The sequence below is a fragment of the Anguilla anguilla genome, chromosome 1, assembly GCF_013347855.1.
Source record: "Anguilla anguilla isolate fAngAng1 chromosome 1, fAngAng1.pri, whole genome shotgun sequence".
In the NCBI taxonomy this organism is placed as follows: domain Eukaryota; kingdom Metazoa; phylum Chordata; class Actinopteri; order Anguilliformes; family Anguillidae; genus Anguilla; species Anguilla anguilla.
The window spans coordinates 53,862,077-53,889,055 of NC_049201.1; the positions used below are offsets into that span (position 1 = coordinate 53,862,077).

General features: G+C 37.7%; 1 protein-coding gene across 3 annotated transcripts in view; it reads right to left on the reverse strand.

The window, feature by feature from the left end:
- Positions 1–26,979, reverse strand: part of LOC118212025 (protein lin-28 homolog B-like) — a 43,457-nt gene that overhangs the window by 3,773 nt on the left and 12,705 nt on the right. For all 3 annotated transcript variants that reach the window (XM_035389646.1, XM_035389813.1, XM_035389734.1), the window contains one exon: positions 7,283–7,470. In XM_035389646.1, the coding sequence (XP_035245537.1) occupies positions 7,283–7,470 (188 nt within the window). The remainder of the gene's footprint in view (positions 1–7,282; positions 7,471–26,979) is intronic.

Sequence of the window (26,979 nt, forward strand, 5' to 3'; positions counted from 1 at the left end):
CAAACGACCTCAGAATCACATTTCTCCACAGACACACACCAGTGATCCCACTTCCAGGAAAATAACAATTTAGAAACAATTTTACATTCGTAGTGGGCTATAGCTGGAGGAGGGTTCCAGATTACGGGAGAGCTGCATTTATTATCTTCCTCGTAGTTCGAATTTCCTAATCGATGTCCAAGGGCTCCCGTTGTCAGCTGGTGTCTAGGCTAATGCCGCGCGCTCGCTCTCAGGGAAGTCGCAATTGAGCGGAAGCGACCGCGCACTGCAGGCAGCACAGAAAAGGGCGCGAGGCACTTCCACTAGAGCAGCTGTACAGATAACGCGTTCCACTGGTTACATTTTCCACGCAAAATGTCACGCGGCTTCAAGTAAAATCGTCATCTTGCGAAAACATTCAGATATAACGTGACACTAGGCTTCAAATCAAATAGGCTTCACATCCCCCACGGCTGACAGGATCAGACAGCAATGTTGTTCATATTATGTACTGCCGATACCATTAGCCTACCTTGCTCGACGGATGTTAGCTAACATGTAAAGAATGTAAAAGTGACTCATTTAAATGACTCATGGACGTCGGATTTGTATTTTTTAAGACAGGAAATAAAAGAGTTTGCGAGCTTGTAATGTGGATATGAGATTAAAAGTGGACCCCTTGGGATAAAATAATAATAAATAAATAAATAAAAACATCGCCCATCGCTCAAAAAAAAAAAAAAAAGAAAAGGCCAGAGCCATTCTACTGGGGGCTCTTCAGTTACCAGGAACTTCCTGTAATGTTGTGGTGTATGATGACTCCGGGTCAGATTTTAGCATTATCCTGTATCTAAATATAGTTCATTATTCGGTAATGATGTGATCTTTCTTCCTTGATGGAAAGCAGCGCTACTAACATACAAGACTCTAATGGGAAAAAGCGAACATGGACACGTCTCTGTTTATTCATTTATCAGACTGCATAAAATGATTCCAACCGTAGCCTATAGGCTACTTCGCCAAATGTGAAGCAGAACAATAGCCTAGCCTATGTTACACAATTAGCATAGTTTTCAAAGCAATATCGCGTTGACTAACGAGTCACGAGAAAGAAAAAAAAAGATGTGTATTGTCATGCCCTTTATTAAATATATTTTTGCTTTGGAAATAGCCTACGCAATTTCAGTTTATTAACTGCACTGATTGTTTTCAGATTCGCATGAAAATATCTTGGGCAGCTTCTGGTGCTGCATTGAAAGGTTTGAACTGACCTTAAAACCGATTAGCTTTTCTGGCAGCATGTATGACACCTAAGCTTACCTTCTTTAATTTTAAAAGAACATCTTTCATCTATTTGCTTAATACAATTTATTTCCAGGGCAGGTCCTCATGTACAAATCCAACATTCCAAAAAATTAATTTGAAACCCAATTAAAAATTAATAACAATATCGTTATCAACGTTAACATTTCTGATTTATCCCACTCCAGCACATCAAGTTACTGAATCATATGATAGGACAACTTCGTACCTTAAACGTCACAACTCTGATATGATCTAAACTCTGGTTCCAGAAAGAACTTCAATCTCAAGCTGCCCCTGCCCTCAGACTACCATTGAAGGACACGTGATATAAAGCAGCAGTCAAGGGAAATGCATAAGGATATAGTCTACCGCTTACACGAGCACAGATTTCATACCCTCACGTTTTATGTTCAAATAAACTATATAGTGGGAATTGTATTATTTACATATTTACAAGCTTTCGTTTGGCCTTAAGTTTTAAACACGGAATTAAAGCATCTAGAATACAGAAAATATGCAAATAGGCAATGCGAGTGTTATCGGTTCACCTTAAGTGAACTTAACCTCTATGTAATAACCTATGCATAAATAAAATACAAAAGGATTCGGTGTTTATCAGCTAAATTAAAAAGAAACAAACTCTTCTGCGTGACTGAGCGCGAGGCTTGCAGGGGGTCCCGCACGGTGGCATCTTCAATTAGAGCGCGCTAGGGGAAAGGGGGAAGGGCACTGGAATTCGGGTTTCATTCGCACTCGCTGCAGTTCTTGCGCTTGGGGCTGTCTACCTAGCAGTACCCAGCCTTCCTTTCCCCTCCCCCACGCACATCCCCAAACTGCCACTCATTAGCTGCTAAAACGCAAAACCGCTGCTCTTCAAAGACAAACCATCTGCGTGCCCCAACAGCGGCCACGCCGTGATCAATGCATTTCGGGTGTCCAATGGCCATTAACACAGTCATACGTTTTTTGTCAGTATTAATTTATTTTATATCATGACACTTTAAAAGGTATAGCCTCGTTACGGTCTAATCTCGAAAAAGGAATATTACACAATCATACAATTATAATATCGGTTCAAACAACAGATGGGCTCCGTCGAAAGCATTGCCTTAACACCGTACATTTAGTATGTGCCAATTAGAAACTAGCAAGAATACCAATATAAAAAAAAAAACACTCAACATCATGACTATGCAATTTTAGTTTTGAACCAAATTTTGGTTTAATTTTGCTGTGTTCCAACTGTAAAGAGATAGAGAATTAGGAAGAAATAGCAGTTACACATTAGGTCAATGTTGGGCTACTATGCCATGAACATTTTGGTTGGCATTACAAATACACATTAAACGCATTAGCCTATAAAATAGGCCTCCATTCTGAAACATTTTATATGTCATGTCTCCTCTTTGTCACTGCACATTAATAATTACGATGTCTAAAATGATAATCGCCATTATAATCTCGCCTGTTTAAATAATGAGTCACACGTGGAGCAACAGAATTCGTGTTAATGAGTTAGCAGTAGCTAATTTATTATTCTTTAATTTATTACAAATCATCCTTTAAACTCATTCAATTATTCGCATGAGTGACCAGGTTAAAACCGAGGGCAGAATTAATTAATGTTGATATTTCATACAATGAAACAACCAAGAGCAAACAACACTATTCGTGATTTTTTTGTTTTGTTTTTTGTAATGCGATGTGACAATTAACGATAATCTCATCACTGTATTAAGATCTGTAAAGTTGCGAACATTTTCCGCCTCAAATACAACTCCACTGTAATGCACTATAAACTGAACGCTTACTGGACCAATCACTGACTAAAAGTTCTCAGTATAATTACTGAGAGTATGCATTCTACAAATTTTCTTTTCTAAATGGTCATTAGTCTTCAATAGTTCAATTGGCACATCAAAACACATCTTCAAAATTACAAAAATATAAGTGGGCTACATAAATAAAATACAATTTACAACAATAAAAATAAACAAAAAAATAAAGAAAGATTAATGAAACACAGGGAAGTAAACAAGATAAAATAAAACAAAGGTCCTTAAACGGACAATAGTGTAAACAATAAAAATTGTGAAGTTAAAACATCACAAAACAAGTGATTAAAATATAGGTAACCAAATACTTGTGATTTGTGAGACAGGACTTTCAATAACCTTATTATTTGTTTTGGAAACTTTCAAACTAATCTGAGTAGCCATTTTGGTACCAGGAACTTGCTTTATCTGTGTTTCTGCCAGTGACCCTGAAAGACCAAAGGTCAGAGGTCAAAAAAGTCAGACCTCAAAAAATGTTAATTCATGCTGGAGGAGCTTGAGAATAACAAAGTTTACCAGTTTTCAATATCTCAGTCATTAATCTCTTTTTATACTTTTCAGTCCTTTACATTTTATTGATTGGAAAAGGGATTATTTCAAACAACACCAACAAAAAACGTCACATTCCGTTTGAATGTTATTCGATAAAATAAATAAAAAATCAGCTATCATATCAGATCCTTTACAATGAATCATAGTTTTTCCATTTGTTTATATACTGTCATTTTAATCATTAAACTGCATATAAAAAACAGTATTTATTATATGAGACTAATGCACAGTGTCTAGTATAGCACTCACTCACAAAATAAATATTCTAAAACTGAGGTTTCTCAACATTTCATGGCCTTCAATATGTATCATAACAATTGTGACACCCCCCAGTTTCTCACACAAACTCATTTTAAAAGACAGGCTATATTGTTTTATTAACATACTACAGACTACAAAAATCCAAATAAAATATGAATCATAAATATGCATTTTATCATTGAAGAGAAAAAAAAAACACATGACAGATAATGCATAATCCTGATATCCCATCCAGCCATTCACACCATTTTCCACAGGGTCTAATACCACACACCCATTGTAACAGAGGCACAGCTGGAAAGCTTGTGACCAGAATTTGGGATTCTTCAAATTTCAATATTGTTTCAAGCATTACAAATGGGATGAGACATTAATAGTGAACCAAATAGTGGCAGTTAGGTCTGCTGTCTGATAATAAACGTTTTTCTTTCCGTTTAACCTGGCCGAGCTCTACCCTTCCATTCTTTCATTTCTCAGCTGCACTTCCAGCCCCTCATTTTATCAGATGCACCACAAAGCATACATGTATACTCAAAATAAATGCTAAAAGAATTGGGACAGTGACACAATTTTTGGCTCTGTACTCCAGTAAACAATGAATATGAGGAATTACAACCCTGTTCATACACAGTCCCCCCATTTTAAGGAAGCAAAAGTATTTTTAGAAATTAACATATTCCAAAAACATCATATTTAGTGGTTGGCTGCAAATCCTTTGCTTTCCATGACTGCTTTAAGTCTGCGACCCATAGACATCACCAAATGTTGGGTATCTTCCCTGGTGATGCTCTGTCAGGCCTGTACTGCAGACATCTTCAGTTCCTGTTTGTGTTTGGGACATTATTCCTTCAGTCTTGTCTTCATCAAGTGAGCCAGTCCCATTGGCAGCCATACATGTCCAAGCCATAACACAACCTCTGCTAATGTTTTACAGAAGAAGATGGGTCATGAGCAGCTCCCTTCTTTCTTCACACTTCCTTATTTCCATCACTTTGGTACAGGTTAATACTCCTCTCGTTCGTCCATAAGACTTTGCTCCAGAATGATAGTTTTTTAAAATGTACTTTTTTAGCTAACTCTGAACTGGCCATTCTATTCTTGACACACCTATGCCTACATCCTGGAGAGTGTTCTTGATCTGTTTGACAGTTGAAAAGGGGTTGTACTTCACAATTAAACGTATTTGTCAGTCATCCACTACAGTGGTCTTCCGTGGTCTACCCGGTTGTTTGCTGTTGTAGAGCTCACCAGCATTCTTGCTTCCAACAATAAATCAAACAGTTGATCTGACAAACCCAGTAGTGGCTATGTCTCCATTTATTCAGATGTTTCAGCCTCATGATTGCCTGCTTTACTGGCATTGACACCTATTTGGTCATTAGGTTGACAGAGAACAGAAACAGACTAAAAATTCCACATTTAGAATCAGCTAGACTTTTTCTTATCTTTCTTGTGCACAATTAATGATGCAAGGACACACAGCTGGCCAAGAAACAGCTGAGCAGCCAATTGTCCAATTACTTTTGCTCCCCTAAAATGGAGAGGACTAAGTATAAAAGGGCTGTAATTCCTACATGAATCACACTATATAGATGTAAATGAGGATAAAGTGTGCCGACAGTCTGCACATTAACCTTATATTGTTTGTTTTGTTTCAAATCCAATGTGCTGGAGTAAAAATATAAAACAAAAAATTGTGTCACTGTCCCAATGCATTTTAATTTAATGTACAAAGTCGCGACCAAATGTCAGAGTACACTACAAAGTCCTGTTGTTTTCATTATTAATCAAGGAATACTGCAATTATGATACTCCAATTAAACGTCTTATTCAATAATACATTATTGAGAACAGGTTGAGCTTATTAGGAGGGCATTTCTACCACAGTCATCAGACGTGAACCCAATCATCAAACATCTGTGGGAGCATATGAAGAGGGAAAAGGCCAAACATCAAGTAACATCAACAGATTATCTACAGGAAGTGTTGAGAAAGTGCTGGGATGAAATGGAAGATGAGATGTTGCGTAAACTGGTGGAATCACTGCTGAGCGGAGTGAAGGTGGTAATCAAGGTGAAAGGCGGACACATTTTTCAAAATTTCATTAAAATTTTTCAAAATAATAATACTTCCTCTGCTGCCAGTCCAGAGAACCACAAAAAAGCATTCTCAATTACGGAGCTTTTTACTATTTCCTACACAATGAAATGTGTATTACTGTCATCGCAGCCTACTTAGTTCTGCAAAGCTCAAAATAGAAGTCAATTTGCAATGCGCTACTACCTTAGTAACACCCACGAGAGCACACATTCTCTGTGCTGTAGTCTAATCCCAACACCCCCCACCAAGTCGCAAAGCTGAAGTCATCGGTCTGATAGTAAAACTGTGGCGTAATGCACTAGTTCTGAAAATGCAAAATAAATAAATAAATCAACTCAGAAGGTCAGGCTAGCACAGTTACAACTACCAAACTGTACTCCCACAAAATTTCAAACAAGCTCATCTGGGAACCACAGACCTCAGATGAAATGTGTAGGCTTCTTTGTTACCTCCTTAAACAAAGACCAGCCAGAAAGCAGCCAAACTACTCTTAACTAGAGCATTTATAAATTGTGTATACCTAAATCTACATTAATCCCAGCAGCCCTTTTAACACTGTTAAACAGAGGAATCCAGAAAAATACATGTGAATTTTATTTATGATGCCTTATATTTAAGTAATTTCAGGATATAATCTATTGTCATTGTGTAATAATATGAACGCTTCTCTGGAAATATTTTTCTAATTTTGTGATACTGTAACAAGGGCAGTGAGAGAGGGCTTTCTCCCGTCTCTCTCTATGAACCTAATGCAAACCCTAACACTGGAACATTTGTTTCTACAAATAGACACAAAAATAGCTGCAATTTAGTGGGTGAAGCCTTACACAATATTGCTATAATACCATGGCAACCAGCATTGACTCCCATGGCGACAGCCTCAGCAGAAAACCGTCCATACAGTCCACCCAGAGGATATACGCAGACATTTTACATTCATCTGACAATTACCCCTGGCCCCATCCCCCATCCTCACACCCTATTCTCTTTAGCCAAGATGCTAATATTAACCTTTAAGCACATATCACTGACCAATACCAAACGGTCCACCATCTACGACTATGGCCAGACAAATAATATTTGCTGCCTTCATTTCCATTAAGAAATAGTTAGTGTGCCCGTGCGTCAAGCACAGGTTTGTAAGCACCTCTATACCACACCGCAACACCCAACACGTATGCCTGAACTGCAGCTGGACACAGTTTTTTTTCCCAGCATGCCTTGCTTTGAGAACACTCCCGCACACTCACCGGTCTCCCTTTGGTTTTCGTTTCTGCAACATGGTCTTCCCTTTAGGTCTCCTCTCACTCCCTGCGCAGGGTCCGCCCCCGGGGCCCGTTACCCGAAGTGACTCCAGGCCCTTGGAGGACTTCTTAAAGGTGAACTCCACGGGCTCCCCCTCTTTCAGACTGCGGAACCCCTCCATGAAAAGCTTGCTCTGAAACACAAAGTGCAATGGCGCCATCATAAGAGCGTCCCAGAGTCACATCACATCACGCATGACAACACTTTCCTGAGAATAAAGGCTTGGGTGTGTGTGTGTGTGTGTGCATGTGCAAGATGGCGGCTGGAGCCTAGCTGCAGGTGCAAGTACGCATGACTTTGGTCTAAACATCTAAACTAAAAATCTAAACATCTAACTCCACACTATCGCGCATCCGTCGTAACTGCCGTTGTTAAGGTAGTCAGGTGCAAAAAGATGTTTTAAATATGCGCGCTGTGTGTGTGTGTGCACGCACGCACACGCATAAAACCACTCAACTAAAAAAAGGTTTACTTCTTACAAGGATTTATATATTCCACTCTTCTATATTGAAATTGAAAATGGAGATAACATTGAGAGTAGGCATGGGCTGATATGCAATTCTGAGGGTATTACATTAACAAAAAATACCAAAGTATCACTTCTCCTATGAAATGAGTTAATGTAAAAATCACTGTAGGTCAAACAAATGTACAACTACTGATATAATTATTTATACCAAATGCAAGAAAGAAATACTTCCCAGTACAGAGACAGGGCTGCCATTTCCAGCCTGTGTTAAATATGTAAATGTATGAGTAATCAAAACAATTATCAGAGACATCATCTTACTTTAAAGAACATTTGATACGGACAACATGACATGAGATTCCAAAGGTTTCAGAACAGTGAACTGTATCGTATCGTGAAACTGTCCCAAATCTAATTAGCATTATACATAATTCCACACAACATAGAATTTTCAAGATATTGTGAAACATTACTGGGAATTCAGAAATAAAGGTCTAATCGGTGTTAAACTCGACAAGCAAGCAAAACTAAATTTACTTGCATATATTGATACAACAAGGGAAACTGCAGTACCAATAAAAAACAAAAACACATCTCATGATGTAAACAATTACACAAAAAATAAAGTCTGTTCTGCAATAATGTTCCACATTAATTGACTTTCAAGTTCTATGCAAATCATATAGAATACAAAAAAAACTCTGATAACAGGACTAATATAGTATATATATAAGGTATATATAAGGTAAAAAAAATACAGCTTGATTCTGTTGTACATACAGACTAAAAATGATAATGATACCATTTGATTTTAATTCTCCTTGTCACATTTCGAGACAAAGAATGTACTGGCAAACAGAAAAATATGTTTAATTTTAGAATTAATAATTAACTTATTTTTATGTAAAAAAGGACCAAGTACCTCTCTGCCCTGTAGCTGAGTAAACACTATTTTGCGCATCTAAAAGAAAAAGAGAAAAAAAAGCTGCAGCAGTGGTGAGCATGAGCTAAACCTTCATACATCTTGGTATAAACGAGCCATCTCATTGTATTGAGAGCTTAACAGTAAAATACATGTTTAAAAATACAGTCATGTGACACAGCAGGATAAAATTTGCATAGTGAATTTGCATTGATAAGAACCTGCAATTAATCAGTACTGCTAGCTCCGGGTACTTTAAGGAAAGTGATCCAGGATCAGCTTATTTATGAGCAGCTTAATTGTAGAATGAGTGATATAGTTATAGCGATGAGACACTCCACATCATCCCATTATCATAGACAGACAAAACTTGCCCAAGTGCATGCAGGCCATTTTGCAAACAGACCCTAACATATGCAAGTATATATTCAGCTGAATAAACAAATGATGCGGTGATACAAAAACTGTAAAAAAAATAAAAATAAAAAAATAAAAAGATACAGGTCTGTGATGGCTCCACTATATCTTCAAAAGATCATGAGACTCTATGCACCAGCACTATCTCTCTGTACTGCTACCTCAGTGCACCTGACTCTAGCCCGCCCTGTCCCCCCTGACCATGACTTCCCTGACCGTAGTTAGCCATCTTCTTCCTTTTTTCGATTTCTTTTTGAGATGATAACATTATAGGCATTTTTGTATTCTTAACGGTGATGTTCTCCACTTTTTTAAAAATCACTCTGGATAAGAGTGTTTGCCAAGTGATGATAATGAGATCTCTGTGGCACTTGCGATCAATTTAATCATGTATTCATGTTTTTTATTTTAAATTCATTCTTATTTTTTAAAAGAGCTCCAAATCAGTTAAATACAGTGCATCCTGAATAAATGAAATTCCACAATCAACATTGGCCTCATGTGGACATTTCATATATAATGGATAGAAAAAAAACCCCCATACATACATGTTTTTTCATACTGCAGCACAGCCTGAACATCTGAAATAATAGCTTCAGCGAATAATTACAGAAACATCAACAGAGCATGTACAATTTCATTGTATATATACATGTGCATTTTTCACCAAGGCTACCCACTACAGTTTAAAGGCTCATGTTTAAAGGAAGCATGTAGATAAATGGGTACAAACAAGGTCATTAAATCAACGTCTGCTGAATGGAGCTCTATAAAAAGACAGTTTACCTGAAGGACAGAGCTCTATGCTATGTTGGGTTTCTTACAACCAGTTATTCTCCCACACGCTGCAAGTATACCCCAGACAGGGGCAATGAAAAGACTGAACTGCTCAAAAGAGGTTGAATAAAACAACCTTCATATAAAAGGAAGATATGCTGTAGAGCTGCGGCAAACGGGCTCTGATACAGTGAAAGAGGCAAAGATTACCGGCAAAACACGCATCATCACATCTTTATAATACTGATTTTATCATTTGACTATGTGTCATTCTTTCCATAATAGAGACTGCTTATTCGGCCAGCTTCATCAGAGTTAAAAAAAGAGCTTTATTTTAAATGTTAAATTATTGATTTGCTTGATGGTCCCTGCTACTCCACAGCAACATACCGACTCCACCTTTTTTGTGCAAAAATGGTTTGTTTTTTGCAAACAATTTCTTATTCAATATTTGCACAAAAGTGGGCTCAAAATCAATAAGACACCATTCTCATGCTGATCTTTCAATGATGCAGAGTTTAGAAATGGGCTGAATCGCACTAGTTATGAAACAAAACACCAGAGGACAATAAAACTCTAAAAAGGAGGCAGACATTGAAATAGCCTATTTGAGGCACAAGGCCTTTCTTCATTGGCAAAACGACTCCAAAAATACAACACCAAATGGACTATCCGGTATCTCCTGCCTACCTACCACCTGTAGTGGTACACGCATTTGCCTGCCACGTAGAAAGGCAACCTGTGACCAGAAGCCTGTGGGTTCCAATCCCAGGTGAAACCACAGTGGTCTTGAGTGAGATACTTAAGCTTCAGCAAATAACCAGCTGTATAAATGTGTATTAAGCCAAAAAGTCCAGTTAGTACTGTAAATAGGAAATTTGAATATGATTTTGTAATATGGATAAACCAATCCTGGAACAGTTAAATAAAATGGCACGTTCAGCATAAAGAGCATACCGAGTTAATTGGATTGATTAATATACAAAGAAGAAGCAAAAACAGAAAAAATTTTGGAAAGCACATTCACTTTAATCTACCAAAAAGAGTAACTTGAAGGGGACTGGGTGCATATTTCCAAATCGAACTTTGGCCTTGATATTTTCAGCTATACCTAATATAGTGAAGACATACTTTGAAGAAATAGGCTCATAGTCCTTGGTTTAACCTGCCTGGCCTGATCCTATGACATCTTTGATTTAGGACTGCTTTTATTTGAGGACTTACACAGAAATCTTTATTTTTCTATACCTTTGTTACGCTCTTCCAAATAAGTGCTTCACCACCCCCTCAACAACCTGTTCCACAATCTACCATTTCCCTGTTTTTGTAGCTTATATTTATTGAAAAATGTCTTTGACTTAAGCTGTAAATTTTGACACTGTAGTAAGAAAGAATTGCACAAGCTTAGAGTCTCCCAAGCTTCCCACTAGTTAAACTATTAGGGAAAATAACTTTTTTTTTTCCTATTCTTTTCACTTTCTATCACACCAACCTCTTTTTAAATTGTCTGGCAAGGGATAAGTGAGCCCTCTTAGGTGAAAATGATCACCAGGGAACCCTCCTGTCAGGCCTGACCTGGGACAGGTGGGTACATACATGTAGGACTATTTTTGGAATATTCAAAGATTGCAAAATCTTGGGAACATACTATTTTCGCCATCCAAAAGATAAAGGTTCCCCTTTCCCCTGAAGTATTGTACTTGGATGACTCCATTTGAGGTCAACATTGGCTTCCAGGAAAATTGTTCTGGCAGGGACCACTATGGCTAAAAACAACCCAAACCATATGCATAAGTTTGGTCAAAAATTGTTTTAACACAATCTGGCAGATATCTCCTAGCCTCTGCCAGGCTTCATAGAGCTTATAGTACTATTGCACCTGAAGTGTGAAGTATGTTGTATATTCTTTTTTTGTTGCATATGCATGAGGGTATGCTGGCCAATCATTCTCTCCTCTGATATGTCTGGATGTCCTTAGTACGAGATCTTTCCGTTCTCACTCCTCTCCGCTGATCTTTTAAGGTTTGGGATGTTGGGGTATTGAAAACATTAAACGGCTGTTCACAAAAATAAAATGAAATCATTAAAATGCTAATCTGTAGGGTACCCTCAATATGTGTATCTGTTAAGCTCATGTAACATAAGGGAAAATAAAACCGTCAATTTGAGATGCCCTACACTGCATTCTCTTCGGTTTTTGTCTTTCCTTGCATTGTTCTTCCCACACCTGTGGGGTTATACACCTTGATTACAGGTTAGCGCTCAGCCTCCCTATGTGAACAAGTATAAATGAGTCTCCATATTCTCTCACCCAGCAGACCAGCTGTCCTAAGCCACCCTGCCATCTGTACAACACACTTCCGGGGCCGAGAGAGATGCTGGGGCGACAGGTGTGAGTCTCTCTCTCTCTCTCTCTCTCTCTTTTTCCTCTCACATCCACTACTACTTACACACCCCTCAGGAGTCTGCTGGAACAATACAGCACTCTAACAGCACAGCGTGGAAGGTGAGAGAGAGGAAAGACAAGAGTAGAGACAAAGATGGAGAAAGGAAGAGAACAAGGGAGAGGAGGAGGAAGGGAGGGAAGATATGGAGCGAATGAGAGAATGAACAGGATGAGATGAATGCAAGGAAGGATAGAAGAGATTCTTAATACAATTTTTATATACATTACTCCCACGAAAGTACTTAACAATTAAACATTTCCTTTGGTCTCCAACCAGGACCTGTGAAACCCACGAGCTGGACTAGCAGCAAGAATTCAGCGCTAACTCAATCCACAATTTAAGGCAATTTAATATCAGTTAATGAATTTAATTCATGATATTATGTATGCATGGTTCTTTAGCTGTCCTTCAACAGCATTGATAAAAAGTAAAAAATAAAAAAACTAAGCTTGTGAATACTGACCCAAGTGTAATGAATCAGTGACCTCCTCGTCAAATATTCAGTTTCATTCTTCACATATGAAATACATGTTCCAAGCAATCACTTTCGCTTGACTAGAACAGAAATAGTACATTTAATATTCATCTACGCTCGGTCGAAAGGAGCCCTGATTTTGAGTCCTATTTGAAATTTTTATAAATCAAATGTGTTCAACAATTGATTGAAACAAACTAAATAAACAAACAAACCTGTTTGGTAAATGCACTATTCACCATTCATACATACAACTGTTATAGGGACAGTAAGAATAATAGTGCTCTAATATAGATGAAGTAAAAAATATTAAAAAAATAAAAATTGCAGTTTGCAGTAAATTAAGTCTGTCTGTCAATAGCTGGCATTTAATATACTAAACACCTCTTTTCATGTGTATCCCACTGAAAAACAAAAATAAAATTATGGAGAACCAAGTAAAACCGTTTAGTCATTTGTAATGGTATAGCTCATCATCGACATACCTGCTAGAATTGCTGAAATTACACTGTTCAATTCTGTAGAAAAGCAAAAAATACAGAAGCTAATTCCCAACACATTATAAATTATAATGCTTTAATGGATTTTTCCCAAAAAATATTTTATGCTGGATTTAATAAAATGTATTACTGCATTAATTAGGCCACAACATGACAAGTAGCCAAAATAAAAAAATACATTTACTCATGATTAACGGAGAATAATGTCAGCTCACATAAGTATCCCTTTGTAGTTTAAAATTGACAATTAATAATTTATGATGAGAAGAGTCATTTTTTGTTTAAGTCCATGATAATTTTCATATTTTTAAAAACACATTGCTTAAAAACATGAACTTTCAGACCAACTGAAGATCATTGTGACAAATTCATTAACTGTTATTGCAATAAAATATGCATATTAATGCTGAAGAACTTGGATACATTGAGGACTTCTTGATGACCTTCTGCATTATTGAATTTTAACATGACCCCAAAATGATTATTTAGATACAAGCATACTGAACACAGCTTAGCGTAACTGACACCTGAAATAAGTGCTTGTAGAGGCTATTTTAGGAAATCAGCAAATCCATTTTCTTTTGTTTAAACTCCAGATACATTTTCATCTTCATACATATTCATCACTCAGACAATATACAAAAAAACCAACCTTACTTTCTTGATCAAACTGGACATATATTACACAATAAAATTAAGTAGAAATACCAGAGACACCCTGCATACTGATATATGCAAGAGAAAACAGTAGCACTGATCGGTCCTCCCTTCCAACTTCACCACTCCACCCATATTGACTACATCCATCAGGAATACAAAAATCTATTACCTATATTATTTTATTATTTAAAAAATAATAATAATTTTTTTTTTTTTTTTTTACCTACATTACAAAAAAACTTAATTTGGAAATATACAGCTTGCTTCCTGGCCAATCGCAAATCATTCCAGAGATATTTTTTCTTGTTTGGCGATACAAATAGTCACCCTCCACAAGGTTAAACAAACCCCTTTCTCAGTACCTTTATCTGACCAACAGGACTCAGGCATCAGTCCATTATGAAACAAATCCACCCATAAAAAAACGCCACGACAAACACTGCCAATAAATGTCCCAAAACATTCAAACTTCACAAGTACACTATAAACAACAACCCAGGACTAAGTACAACCTTAAGTTAAGGAAAACACCAAAGGGAAAATTAGTACAAGGCTATTTAAAACATGGCACATACAAATCCACAAAGTTCTTCACACCATTTTCAGCCAAGCCAAAAAAAGAAAAACATTTGCATAAAAACTAATATTGTATCAATAAAAATGAATACTAAATGCAGAGCAATCACTGGCTTTGTGCATTAGTGAGTAAGCCCTTGCTGTATTTAAACCAAATAACTTGTGGTGTAATTTTTTACCTCAAAAATGAATAGAATTTAATTTTTCCTAATTCTCAGATTTTGCCATTTTCAAAGGTACAAATGGCAGTATCATTTATTTGAATGTTCTTAAAAGTTTATACATTCATTTGAACCTTTGAGGTTTTTATAATCAACAAGCACAAAACCATCCAGACCCACGGTGCATCTGCACAAAGTGTCATGAGTAAAACTTGGCTAACTATATAGCTAGCTATGGCATGTCCTCACCTCTGTAACGTTATTTGTTGTCCTCCGTGTGTCTATACATCTGTATTGGTGGTACACGCTAACTAGGTTAACTAAAGTAGGCGAAACACTAACATGTACCAAACGTCCCTCTCAGATCGTCCGTGAGTGAGTGAGCGAGTGAGTGACCACAATTTTCCACGCATAGCCCACGGCGGCAGGCAGTCCTGCGCGCCGTGGGAAAAAAAGGCACAGACAGAGTGAACTGCAAAACAATTTGCATAGACTTTTCTCAGTAGAACAAGATGGAGATGAGCAGAAATTAGCTAAAGAAAATCCTGCAGGGAGCTGTCAGTAAACTGAAAAGCTGTCCAGCTCATGTAGCTGAGGCAAAGACCCCCAGGGTAGTCAAGTCCAGTCTTGATGTAGTGATGGATACCCTCTGTAGTTTTAGGCAAGAGGCAAATTTATATCATTGTGTTTGCTTAAATTTTACAATGGGAGAAATATGTTTTCAGTGTATGTTCTTAATATATATGTGCCAACATTTCAAAAAAATTGTCATGTCCATTATAAGATATGCTCCCCCCTCCCCCGTAACACAAAATAGCCTGCAGTTCAAAAAGCACCAGAATGTTTCTGCCTCTGTCATAGAGAGAACAACCTAACAAAAGATGATAAACTCAAAAAAAGTACTTAGAAATACTTTAATCTATAGTTTTCAACAAAAAAATTCAAAAATAGTTTACAGAATTATTACCATCATCCTATAAGAATTACGATATAAAATGCTGGAGGTACAGTGCATGGTTCAAATATAATGATCTTAAACATTAAATCTATAGAGCCAAAATGGCCCAAAATAGGCATTTGTGACACAAATCTTGAATATGCATCAAATGCTCTTCCTCCATAGCTAGTTTACTTAAGAAAAATTTAATAAAAATGAGATTTCATGGTAATTTTGTAAACCGGTATTTATAAAGGCAAGAAAATAAAGATAGATTCAAAATTAGTTGGGTCTCTATCGTATTATTTTATCAATAAATGAAAAAACTAATATTTCCTCTCTTCCTCAGAAACTCAAAACAACTACAACAAAAAATATCCACTAAAAAAGTCCCAAATCAGTAATTTCACAGCTGAATTCATAGTCTGCATATAAAATGCAATTAGGAGAGCACAGCAGCAGACAGCACATAACAAAAAATATCTTTAAAAGATCTATCACCTCACATACCGTCCTTAAGAAATGAGGAATGCAGTTAACAAGAGCATATAGCTTCTTTTCTTTAAAAAATAAAAAGAACACAAAAACACAGTATAGTCACACCTTACAGTTTTTGTGTGATTATTACCAACTCAGTAGGAAAAGTTCAGTTTCACTACTTGACGTGAGCTCTGCTTCTGTGGCGTTCTGTGCTTCCCTGATCTCATAGCTCTGTTGTAACAGATCTGGGCTTACAGCTACTTGCTGGCAGGAGCCATTTTGGCTCTTTTGGTAGGGTGGGGGTTGGGTGGGTGATGGCCTTGCTTCCACTGAGATGGAAAGGATTAAGGGGTGGGAAGCAGAATGTCGGGAGAGCCCTTTCCTCCACCGGTGTGAACACTATGCCTTCAGAGCATTACAGGTATTTATAAACCCACTGTACATGACAATTCTATTGGCTTTTAGTAGTACTTTGTAACATGTTTTCCCTACTTCTATTTTTTAAATTGTATAGCTTGCGCCACTTAAGGTTATTAAATCACAGGTTTTTATAAAGATACACAATTCCATAAACCTCAGTGGTTTATTTGTTCACTGCGATACTACTTTTACTAACTAACTTTCCTTAGGAAAGAAAATTTACAACCTATTGCATTTATATCTACGTAACTCTCACATACCTCTGAAAAATAAAATAAAATACAACATTAACATTGATCTGTTGCTTTAAAATCAGCTGTGATCAGAGTGAGGTTTTGGTTCGGTGAGAAGCTTTGCCTGATAATAATAGAAACCTGCTTAAGAGAGTAAAACTGCAGATGTAGCTTTTTACAGAAAACCATGTAATCACACTTTTCCAAGGGAGTGCTTGGGAAGTGCACACATTCAACCGGGAAGAGGCTTCAGCCAATGACAAAAGCAACGTGTCCTTTCAATGGTGTCGAAACACAGAGTTTGTTAAATATTAACTTGGTTATTGTGAACGCACTAAGGTGAAGTTTAATCTTTTAGAGACTAAAAATATTCCTGTTGTATCACAGAAATAATACTTTAATAACGGTTGGCTTGATCGCAGTCATCACATTTGTTGAAGCAAATGTAAAACTGGATCCTTGCTTTTGAATATTCCTTTAAACAATAAAAGAAACATAGTGTTTTCTAATATTATTAGGCAAATCAAGCATTTAAACTATAGCTGAAGTTTCTTTAATGAAAATATTTGAACCAAAAAGAATTTTAATTCAGGTAACATAGTGAAAAATGTAACATTGAGTTCATTTAGTATTTTCTTTTAAATGCAAATCCAGTGCTTGAATATTACGATTACAGTGCCTTCCACAGAGAACGTAATTAAATAATACATGTGCAAGGAAAATTGATGGAAACAAAGCAGAGTTGCAAAATGGATTCATTTTAAACCGCAGGGCCATGAAACTGCAGGGGTGGAAGTGGTTCCATGCGATACTCAGAAAAGGATGATAAAAAGGAACGCAAACCTGTCAGCCTTTAGAAATGAGTTATATTCCTATTACTTTCATTTCTTTATTTTTTTAGCCTATTGACACTATTGGTCCATTTTTTAGTATTCAATATAGTGTGAAAGTGTCTTAACCAACGCCATTATTATTAACATTAGCAGCATCATTGCTAATTTCAGAGGTGTTGTCATTACATTTTGTTACAGTTGTTATTGCTCATAAAATCAGGGTCTCAGAAAATAGAGGATGTTAACTAAAACCAAAAGCAGTTTCTTTTCAAACACATTGTAATCCCAAAATCGTGCTGGTTATGGCTTGTTAAGTGTTATTTTTGATGCATCTGCTGAAACTTTTCCCCCTCTTTGGGTACTTTGTATAGGACTGTTTTATAAAACCATCATCATCATTATTATTATTATATAATAATTATTATTATCTTTTTAATCATAATAATAACCTTTCAGCACAACTCTACACTATTCATTTTACATACAGAACAGGGGCTCACGGAAACCAATAATGGGACATGCATGCAAGCACAAACTGGGTTGTCTGCATGCATTATGGCTTCAAATCCCACCGCTTCAGACACACAGAATACAGCCTTCAAGTCAAACGACACAGACTTGCATAAACCTTCAACAGCAGCATAAATCTAAAATTCCCTGTTCTAGGTGTGAAACACTATCACTATCAGTGTTTTTTTTAGTATACTGAAATAAATCAATCTTAACACAAGTCAAATTAAAACATAGACTAAATTTGTTAGTCACTTTGCTGCTATTTAGCAGACATTCTTAGTATAAAGAGCAAGGATCAACATAAACCTTTCAATTCATTCAAATCTTGCTGAGAGCAATTGTGAGCCATTATATATCAAACACAGGCCAATGGGACTCCTGTTCGAGCACACTACTCTAGAAATACAGAAACTGAAGGCGTTGGAGAGACAATTCTTTTGTATCTATACACTATCCAAAAGTATTAGTTTATTACTTACAAATAACTGATCAGCATTATTTGCACAGCAATATGGACATAAAGACTCCAACATGCACTGAGAGGTGCCGTCTCAGTCTCTCATCTCTGACTGAGGGGCACCCAGCAGGAACTTCCTCTCACTTCACAGAGACCACTTCCCTGTTTCATATGAGTGAGCTTTCATTTCCAGGTCAAAGTTCACAGGTTCAAAATCAACCCCCACCCTTCTTCCAGTGGGAATGGCATGTGATGGAGGCAGCAGGAACTGCATATTTTTGCAGTAATCACTTTAATCCATATCTTTTTTCAATTCTAATACATTTCTATTCTATTAAAGGCAAAGCACTAGTAAATGTTAGAAATGAACAGATATTTACTCAGAAAATTTCAAAACAGGATACTGCAAAGATTACAATTTTATTAAGTATGAAAATAAAGACCCATTCTACATTCATAGAAAATCTTTCCACAAGCTACTTGGGTTGAAGTGTCCAAATTTCATACTCTGTGCTTAAATTAATTATAAACCCTTTCAGACAGTCACTTTATAAACACAATCCTTGAATAAAACAGAACATTTAATAAAAATAAAATAAAAAACAGGCAAAAAAAGAGCCAAGTTCCAGCACAGAATTTGATGGCGGTTGTTTCAGGTAATGTTACACAAGCAGAAGAGGAAAAAGCATGGCCAGCATGAAAGGGAATAATGTGAAGCATACTGCTTTGGTGTGCATCTGAGTGAGTATTTGTGTCAGTGTGCTGAAGGACTCGGTCGTGTCCTCCCCAGCTCACCCATCTAAGGAGCTGCATTTTAGCCCCACAAACCAAAACCCCCAAACCCCTCAGCCTGCTCTGACCCCCTCGGATGTCCTGTGTAGTTTCAGTTTACACAGCAGGGTCAAGAGAGGGCACGACCAGAGGACTGGCAAAAAGGAAAACAAAATGAAGGAGGGGCCTGGAGGGGGAGGGGCTAGCTTACCGAGCAGAGGAGGAGCAGAAGAAAGGGGAAGGCTCATAGAAATGCCTACAGCTCATTAGAATCGGCTCCAGTGGAGTAACGTTTCCTTATCACCACCAAGGAACAAAAACCTGATTTGATTGACGCCCCCAAGGGTCAGCCTCAGAAATCTGGGGTCGCGGGCAGAAAGCCGACCCTCCAACCTACGGACCCACACCGACACTCACCCTCCCCCACCCCCCAATCGCAAGCCTATAATCTGTGATACAAGAGAACCAACATCTACACTGTGGAAAACAGTGAGATAACCACTAGTAAGCCACAGCAGCAGCAGGAGCAGCAGCCCAAATAGAGAAAGCACAGAAAAACACATCAGGTGGCTATTTTACTAACACAGCTCAAAGAGAAGACTTTTTTCAACCTTTTTCTGGATTTAATGTGCTCCAACAGTGTGTCACTCAATGAGAATAAAAAACAGAAGCTAAAAGGTGAGACCACAAAAAATGTAAAATAAAGCACATAATTGCACAAAGGTTCTGGTTCCTTTCATAGAAATTGTTATATTTGCTGTGCCACAAATTAAAAATTTGCAAACCTGTGGCTATAGCCAAACAGTATGCACTGTGCCAGAAAGCGACAAACTGACAAGCCTGGTGCAGCCTTCAGGTACATAAGAATTAGTTGGGGGGGGGGGGGGGGAAGGCTCTTCTGTACATTGTGGTACAAAATTATTCATGCCCATTTTTTAAAAATTAGTTTTAATATTACCAGTCAATGTCACAGCACACACAGACATTAGTGCTTAAAAAACTTCATGATTCATACCCTTCAAAACACAACAATGGCTGCATTTGAATCGTTTCGAAATGTATTTGAAACGGAAATAATGGTATTCAGAATATTAACTTTAAAATGACAGAGTACAATATACCAAACATTACAACACAATATGGTAACCTTTATATACTGACTGCATAGTATTTTTTAAAACTGAGGTTTTAAATTTAAATGAAAATTTTTGTGCACTACAAATCACAAGAGATTTGTGTGGTTACGAACAAAATGCAAATCTTTTCCCTCTAGACTTTAAAACCAGTTCCCACAACCTGTTGTGCCACTGTAAACAGTTAGAAATTAAACGTATCTCTCAGCACATCCTTAAACACAAGCTAACATTTGAAATACCGGTCTTCGTCAAGCACCTCATATATAAAGGCTGTAACAAAATTATTTCATTTACACAGTTGCGGTCATAATTTGAACTATTTTTTTAATTGACGGCTTCAAATGGCTCCTGCTTTTAAAAAAAAAATCTGTCTGTGATACAAAATGCCAGAGATGACTCGTTCTTTCCATATTTAGACCCTATCACCAGGTAGTTCCGTTATCCTGAAAAGCCAGCATGCCTTCCTGTTACTCAGGTCTTAGTCACTGAGCAGCTTCATTTCATTCCACAAAAATTCAGCCGAATATATGCATCTCAACAGAGTAATCCTGTGCTCCAAATCTCTGCTTCTTGTGCTTTACAGTTTTGACGATTCACCAAGCTGAGTATACCAGTACCGTTTATAAACGAACGCATTTCTCATTTCCCTCCCAGATCCCTGTAAATTATTTTAAACCTTCATATTTAATTTTTTTTGGGAGCGGGAGGGTATTTTTTGAGTCACCCAAGAATGCAATCAACATATTTTACAGACGCAAGTGTTCACACACGCACGCGTGCGCACAGTCACACACACATACACACACACCTCAGTAATAATTTATGTACATCTCAACCATTTTTTGTAAACACCCCTGCATGACCACTGCACTTCACCACTCAAACGAAACAGCGTGTTTTTTGCACTTGCCCACAGACATTCATTTTAGAGATCTGCCAATGGTTGCTCTTCTCTTTTCTATAAGAATCATTCCCAGCCTTTATGGATGACTCACCACAGGAAGTCATGTGACCAGAAGCTAGAATTTTTTTCTTACTTTTGAAGGAAAAGAAAAAAATGGAGCCCTTCTGCAGGAGAAACAAAGCCTGGCATTAGCTATCCACAGAAGGGTGGGGCCTGCATGCCAAACGGTGAAACAGGCTGGGGCTTAATCTCAACAGGGGCCCACTTTAACCCCCCAACACACTGGAGAAGGAGGGAAAAAATGGAAAACTCCCTTAAAAACCCCAAAACTACACCACACGCATACATGCAAGCAAATAAATAAATCTTTGTTTTTTTTTTTGTTTTTTGTTTTTTTTTGGGGGGGGGGGGGTACTAAGGGGAAAATCCAATGAACAAGGCAATAGCCCTGACCCACCAAGTTCACAATTAGGACCTCATTTCCAAAAAAAAAAAGCACCGGCCTTCCTTTTGTCTATAGTCACCTATTTATGCTTAATGGGACCACTGACAAGTCCCCTCTCCAAGACCGCACACAAATACCACACGCACACATGCAAATAGTGCCATTGCTGAGCTAAAAAAAAATACAGGGAATTAAAAAAAATTAAAACCTGTATGAGATGGGAGCTGGCTGCAATCCCAATTACAACTGCATGCTAATACCACAGAGACTCAGAAACCATAGATTCTAACCATTCATCTGGAGATTTACTCTACTGAATTGCACACAAATCCGAGGTTTTCCAGCCCTGTCCACTGTTTGAACATATTTTTAAAAAATCATCAGGACACTTGCTGATTATGCCAGCACAATATGCTAAAGCTACAAAAAGCAGCATGGTGACATTAGAGATGAAGGAAGGAAGAAACCCCAACAGTGTCTCTGAATCCTAACACTCCAGTGATTTTCTGTTTAAGCAGAGAAGCTCTACATTATTTTCAGGACAGAAAACAGGAAAGCACTTTTCTCTGTCGCTCTCTTTCACAAATGCATACTTGCTTGCATGCACACACACACACACAGGCATACAGACACACACACACACACACACACACACACACACACACACACACACAAACACAGAGCCATGTGTGTACACAAACACAAAACCATTTACGCGTACATACACACACAGAAAAGCAAAATGTCCACAGCACACACACATAATACCACATATCTACAGAGCAAGCACACACAAATACTACATATACATACGTACATACAAACACACTACTACTACACGCACATGCACAAAAATCAGATGTCCAGTGTGTGAGTATACACACACATAAATACTACATGTACATATGTATACACATTATTACTACTACTACTCATGCACACAAAACCAGATGTCCACAGCGCGTGCGCACACACACACACAAATATTAAATGTGCACACACATACACACACACACACACACACAGGATCAGAGCTGGGCTGGTCAGAGGAAGTGATCGGACCTGACCCTTGGTTCCCCCAGTCTGATCAAGAGGGCCAGCGAGCCGAGCTCTCCCCCGGCTACAGCAAATTCCTGCCCCATTCACAAGAGCTGAATGGAGGAGGGGGAGGAGAGCCCTGGAGCCTGAGGGAAAAACACCAAACGCACAGGGTTATTCTGGGGGAGGGGGGGACCCAACCCTGGCACAACACCGAAACCTGGTGCAAACCCTGCCCTGGAAGTCTCCCCTTTCCACATGTCACCAAAATCAGGATATTACACCTCAGCCGTCTGCTTGCTAAGTTGAACGTGTTGCCAAATGCACAGGTTAATTAGGCCACCAGCACTGTCTCTCGAAAGAACAAGAGCCGCCTTCTGAGGTGAATTAGACAGGGGGAGAAAAAACATAGTATTTTTCAGGATTTGATTTTTTTTCTCCATAGATTCATAAACAGAGGTCCTGGGGGAGGGGAATTAAGTCGATACTAGATACATTGTGTATGTATGAGTGTGTGTGAATGTGAGTGTGTGAGAAAGAGAATGTGTGTGTGTGTGTGAGTGCATGTGAGAGAGAAAAAGAGAGAGAAAGTGTGAGTGTGTGAGAGAGAGAGAGTGTGTGTGTGTGTGTCTTGCCCCGGGGGGACGCAATGGTCAGGAGGACCCAGAGACCATCATCAAAGCATTTTCAAGCCCACTGCCTTTCTTTACTCTTTCGTCCAGCTTGGTCAAATCTCACACACAAACACTAACTAAGGGCAGCGCCCCCCTCTCCATCAGACCCAACCCCCCAAACAGAAACAATGTGTTTTAGCTACCAAAAGCCTTTGAAGGGCGTGGGGGTAGGCAAAAAAACGAGAAGAAAAAAGCTTCCCCAACACCACATATATACCATAGTAAACTGTTTATTTAAACCATAGGTATGGAAAACAAACCTCACTGTTTTCTTCCACAAATTAATTTCTTTTTTCCATGTACTACTCAAATAGACCCAGTATAAAAATGCCTGTTAAAAAAATTTCTTGGTTCCTGAAATTTAAAAAATGACTCAAAAAAGTGAAAAAAGTTACTTAGAGAAAGTGAGAACAGGTACTCAAAGCTAGTGTCAGTCACACAAATTGATTTTCCAACAATTTGCCATTTACAGAATTGTGGTAACAAAAACACATTAGACACAACCCAGAATAGCCATCCATTTGATTCAACCTTTTCTCAAGAGCCACATGGTATCAACTTTTTTCAATAGATAATTTCAAAACCTGCTTTGATGTTTACCTTATGATATTTATAATTATGATACAAATACATACTAATAATACTTTCAGAATAGCAAAAACTTTAAAATACATGGATATTAGTTGTTTCTATGAATTGGTTTCTTAAACTAATGAAATCAAACCTAACAGCCAAAAACAGAACAAGGTGTGCCATGTTTTTTTTTTTTTTTTTTTTTTTTTTTTAAAAGTAAAAGCCAAACAACAATCATCAATTCCTAAAATGAATGATATTTAACATAGATTTTACTTACTGAAGATTGCATGCATTTTAAAATATTAAACGTCAGAGGAAAAAAAACAACACCACAGCATAACTTTGTAAATGTATATATCACAAAAAGGAGGACCTTTTAAAGAATTAAAAAAAAACGTATACATTACATTTTCCATCACAATTTAGAACCAAAAACACTTCTGGTTCTCACAAACACTGAATCAATGTGAACTGTATTAGATATATCAAATCAGCATATGGTTGTGAGTATACAGCCCCCAGTTGATAAAATGTCACATGGCACTGGACCAAACAAAACTGAGGACTGTAATTGGGACCTGCAGATTCCAAAATCTGATACACACTCTTTAAACCTCAACCACAACAGGGCCAAGGAAGCTAAGCTAATGAGAACCAAACAGAGTGTAAACATTTAGACCAAAAATTGAAATGCGCCGACTGGTTCTGGTCAATTACTGGTAAAGTGCAAGTGAGGGCATACATAATGTATAATGCATGGGCTAGTTCAGAGTGACGACAATACAACAAAATATCAAATGAATGTTCCCTTCCATTGTTATAACACACAAATCCAATCTAAAGTAAATATACCTAACAAATCAGTAACAATGCTTCTTTGCTTACTACAAATACCCAACGCATGTAATTTTACAACTGTTCTGGTCCTGATTGTTTGTTTGTTCTCCACGTAATTCTCTTTGATTAGTGCAGCTCAGTCACCTGTACTCTAACAGCTCACAATATTCACACAAAAATAAGTAATGTTACTACATTAGACACCACATTAATGAAATAAGCAAGTAAAATTATTGTTTTCATTACAGACAATCAATTTAGTGATCAAGGTTAATATGTAATCTCTGAAATATTTACTTGTGTTTAATTTCAGTTTAAAAACAAAACAAAGTCAGTAGATTATGGCTTCATAACCAAATCATATTAATGCTGTGGAAGCCTTACCACAACAAGATGCGGCCCCTTTCCCTAAGCATTTAAGTGACGTTATTCTGCCCACACAGAACAGGAGCAACACAGTCAACAGTTTGCAAGTTAACCCTCTCTTAACTTTTTAATGGTCTAACTTGGCCTTATATTTTCAAAACAGGTCATTTCCTTTCACGGCAGCCTTACTACCTTGGGAGTAGGCCTACAAGCATTCGATAACCTTACACAATTAAAATTAATTACTGCATTATTAAACGAACAGTCCATTTTTTACTTCTTAACAACTTCTCCAATGTAGCCGTTTAAAACCTATCAGACCTATGGTTAGCTATGGAACGCATCAAACATTTTAGTACTTCCCCACCGTGATTTGAACTCACTTTGGCCTCCTCGCGTTGCCTGTTTTCAAAACCAGTGGCTTTTTCGGTTCGATTACATTTCAGTGTTTGCTAGTTCAGATTAACTACCAAAATTTACAACCGAAACTACTTGTTTATTTCCACGTGTTTTGCAGCCCGCCTCGCGCCCTTTCAGTCGCTGTAAAGCACACACCTTTCAGCAACAGTTTAAGTGCGACTGTGTCTAGAACGGAAACAAAACTGAAGACACAACAACTTCAAAACAAGTGTCGCCTTAAAAATCTCCTTTGCGCAGAAACAGTGCGTTCACCAAGATTTAAATCACAATAAGAGACTTACTGAACGTAATTTTCCTAGAGACCAAAAAACAAGTTTTAACAATAGGCTCCCTTTCCTCTCTCGTCCTTCATCTATAAAGCAGCTTTATGGGATCGTAAAGGGAAACTTAACGACACAGTCATGGTTCAAAGATGGAGAAGAAGAGGGAACAGCAGTTCCTTAATCGAATCTGACAATAGTGTACTTCAGATCATCCCTCCAAAAAGACGAAAACAAAGTTCTGTAAATTCAGCTGAATCCTCTTAAAGACACAGCCATCAGGAAATTGTTTCCACAAACCAAAGGAGCAAGTAGGTGTCCGATTTAACAGTAAGAATGAGTGAATGCAAACGCTTTTACACACCACTGTCAAAAAATAGATTAAACTTGGTTTAAGGCTCTTGTATGAATTTCAGATCGAAACAAAGTAACCTACCACACGAGCTTTTTTGGAAGTGTGGTAAAATATTTCGGACATGTTATCAAGTGCTATGAATGAACGCAGCATAACAGAAACGTCAAGTGTAGGCTATATATTAATAGTCTCACATTTTCTTATCTGAGGAAACAACACAATTTAATGTGGACTCATTCACGCAGGATAAGAGTTTGCCCCATGAGGACCAAAGTAAACGATCTCCATGAATTGTGAAACGTGCACATGCTCTTAGACCATTCCTATAGTATAATCGATTAATAGATTATTTAGTAGTGCGTGTGTATATAAGCACATAGGCTAATTCCAACCGTATCCAAACACACACACGCCGCACGCGTTTTATTTCAACACTCTTGGGGCTATATGAACTACAGTTACACTGAAAAAAACATCGCAGGTTTCCTGCTACAACCACCATGTAGCCTACTGTGTATCTTCACGAGAACCATTTAGCTACAACGTTACGCCTAACCAACGATAACAACACCAGTGACTTGGG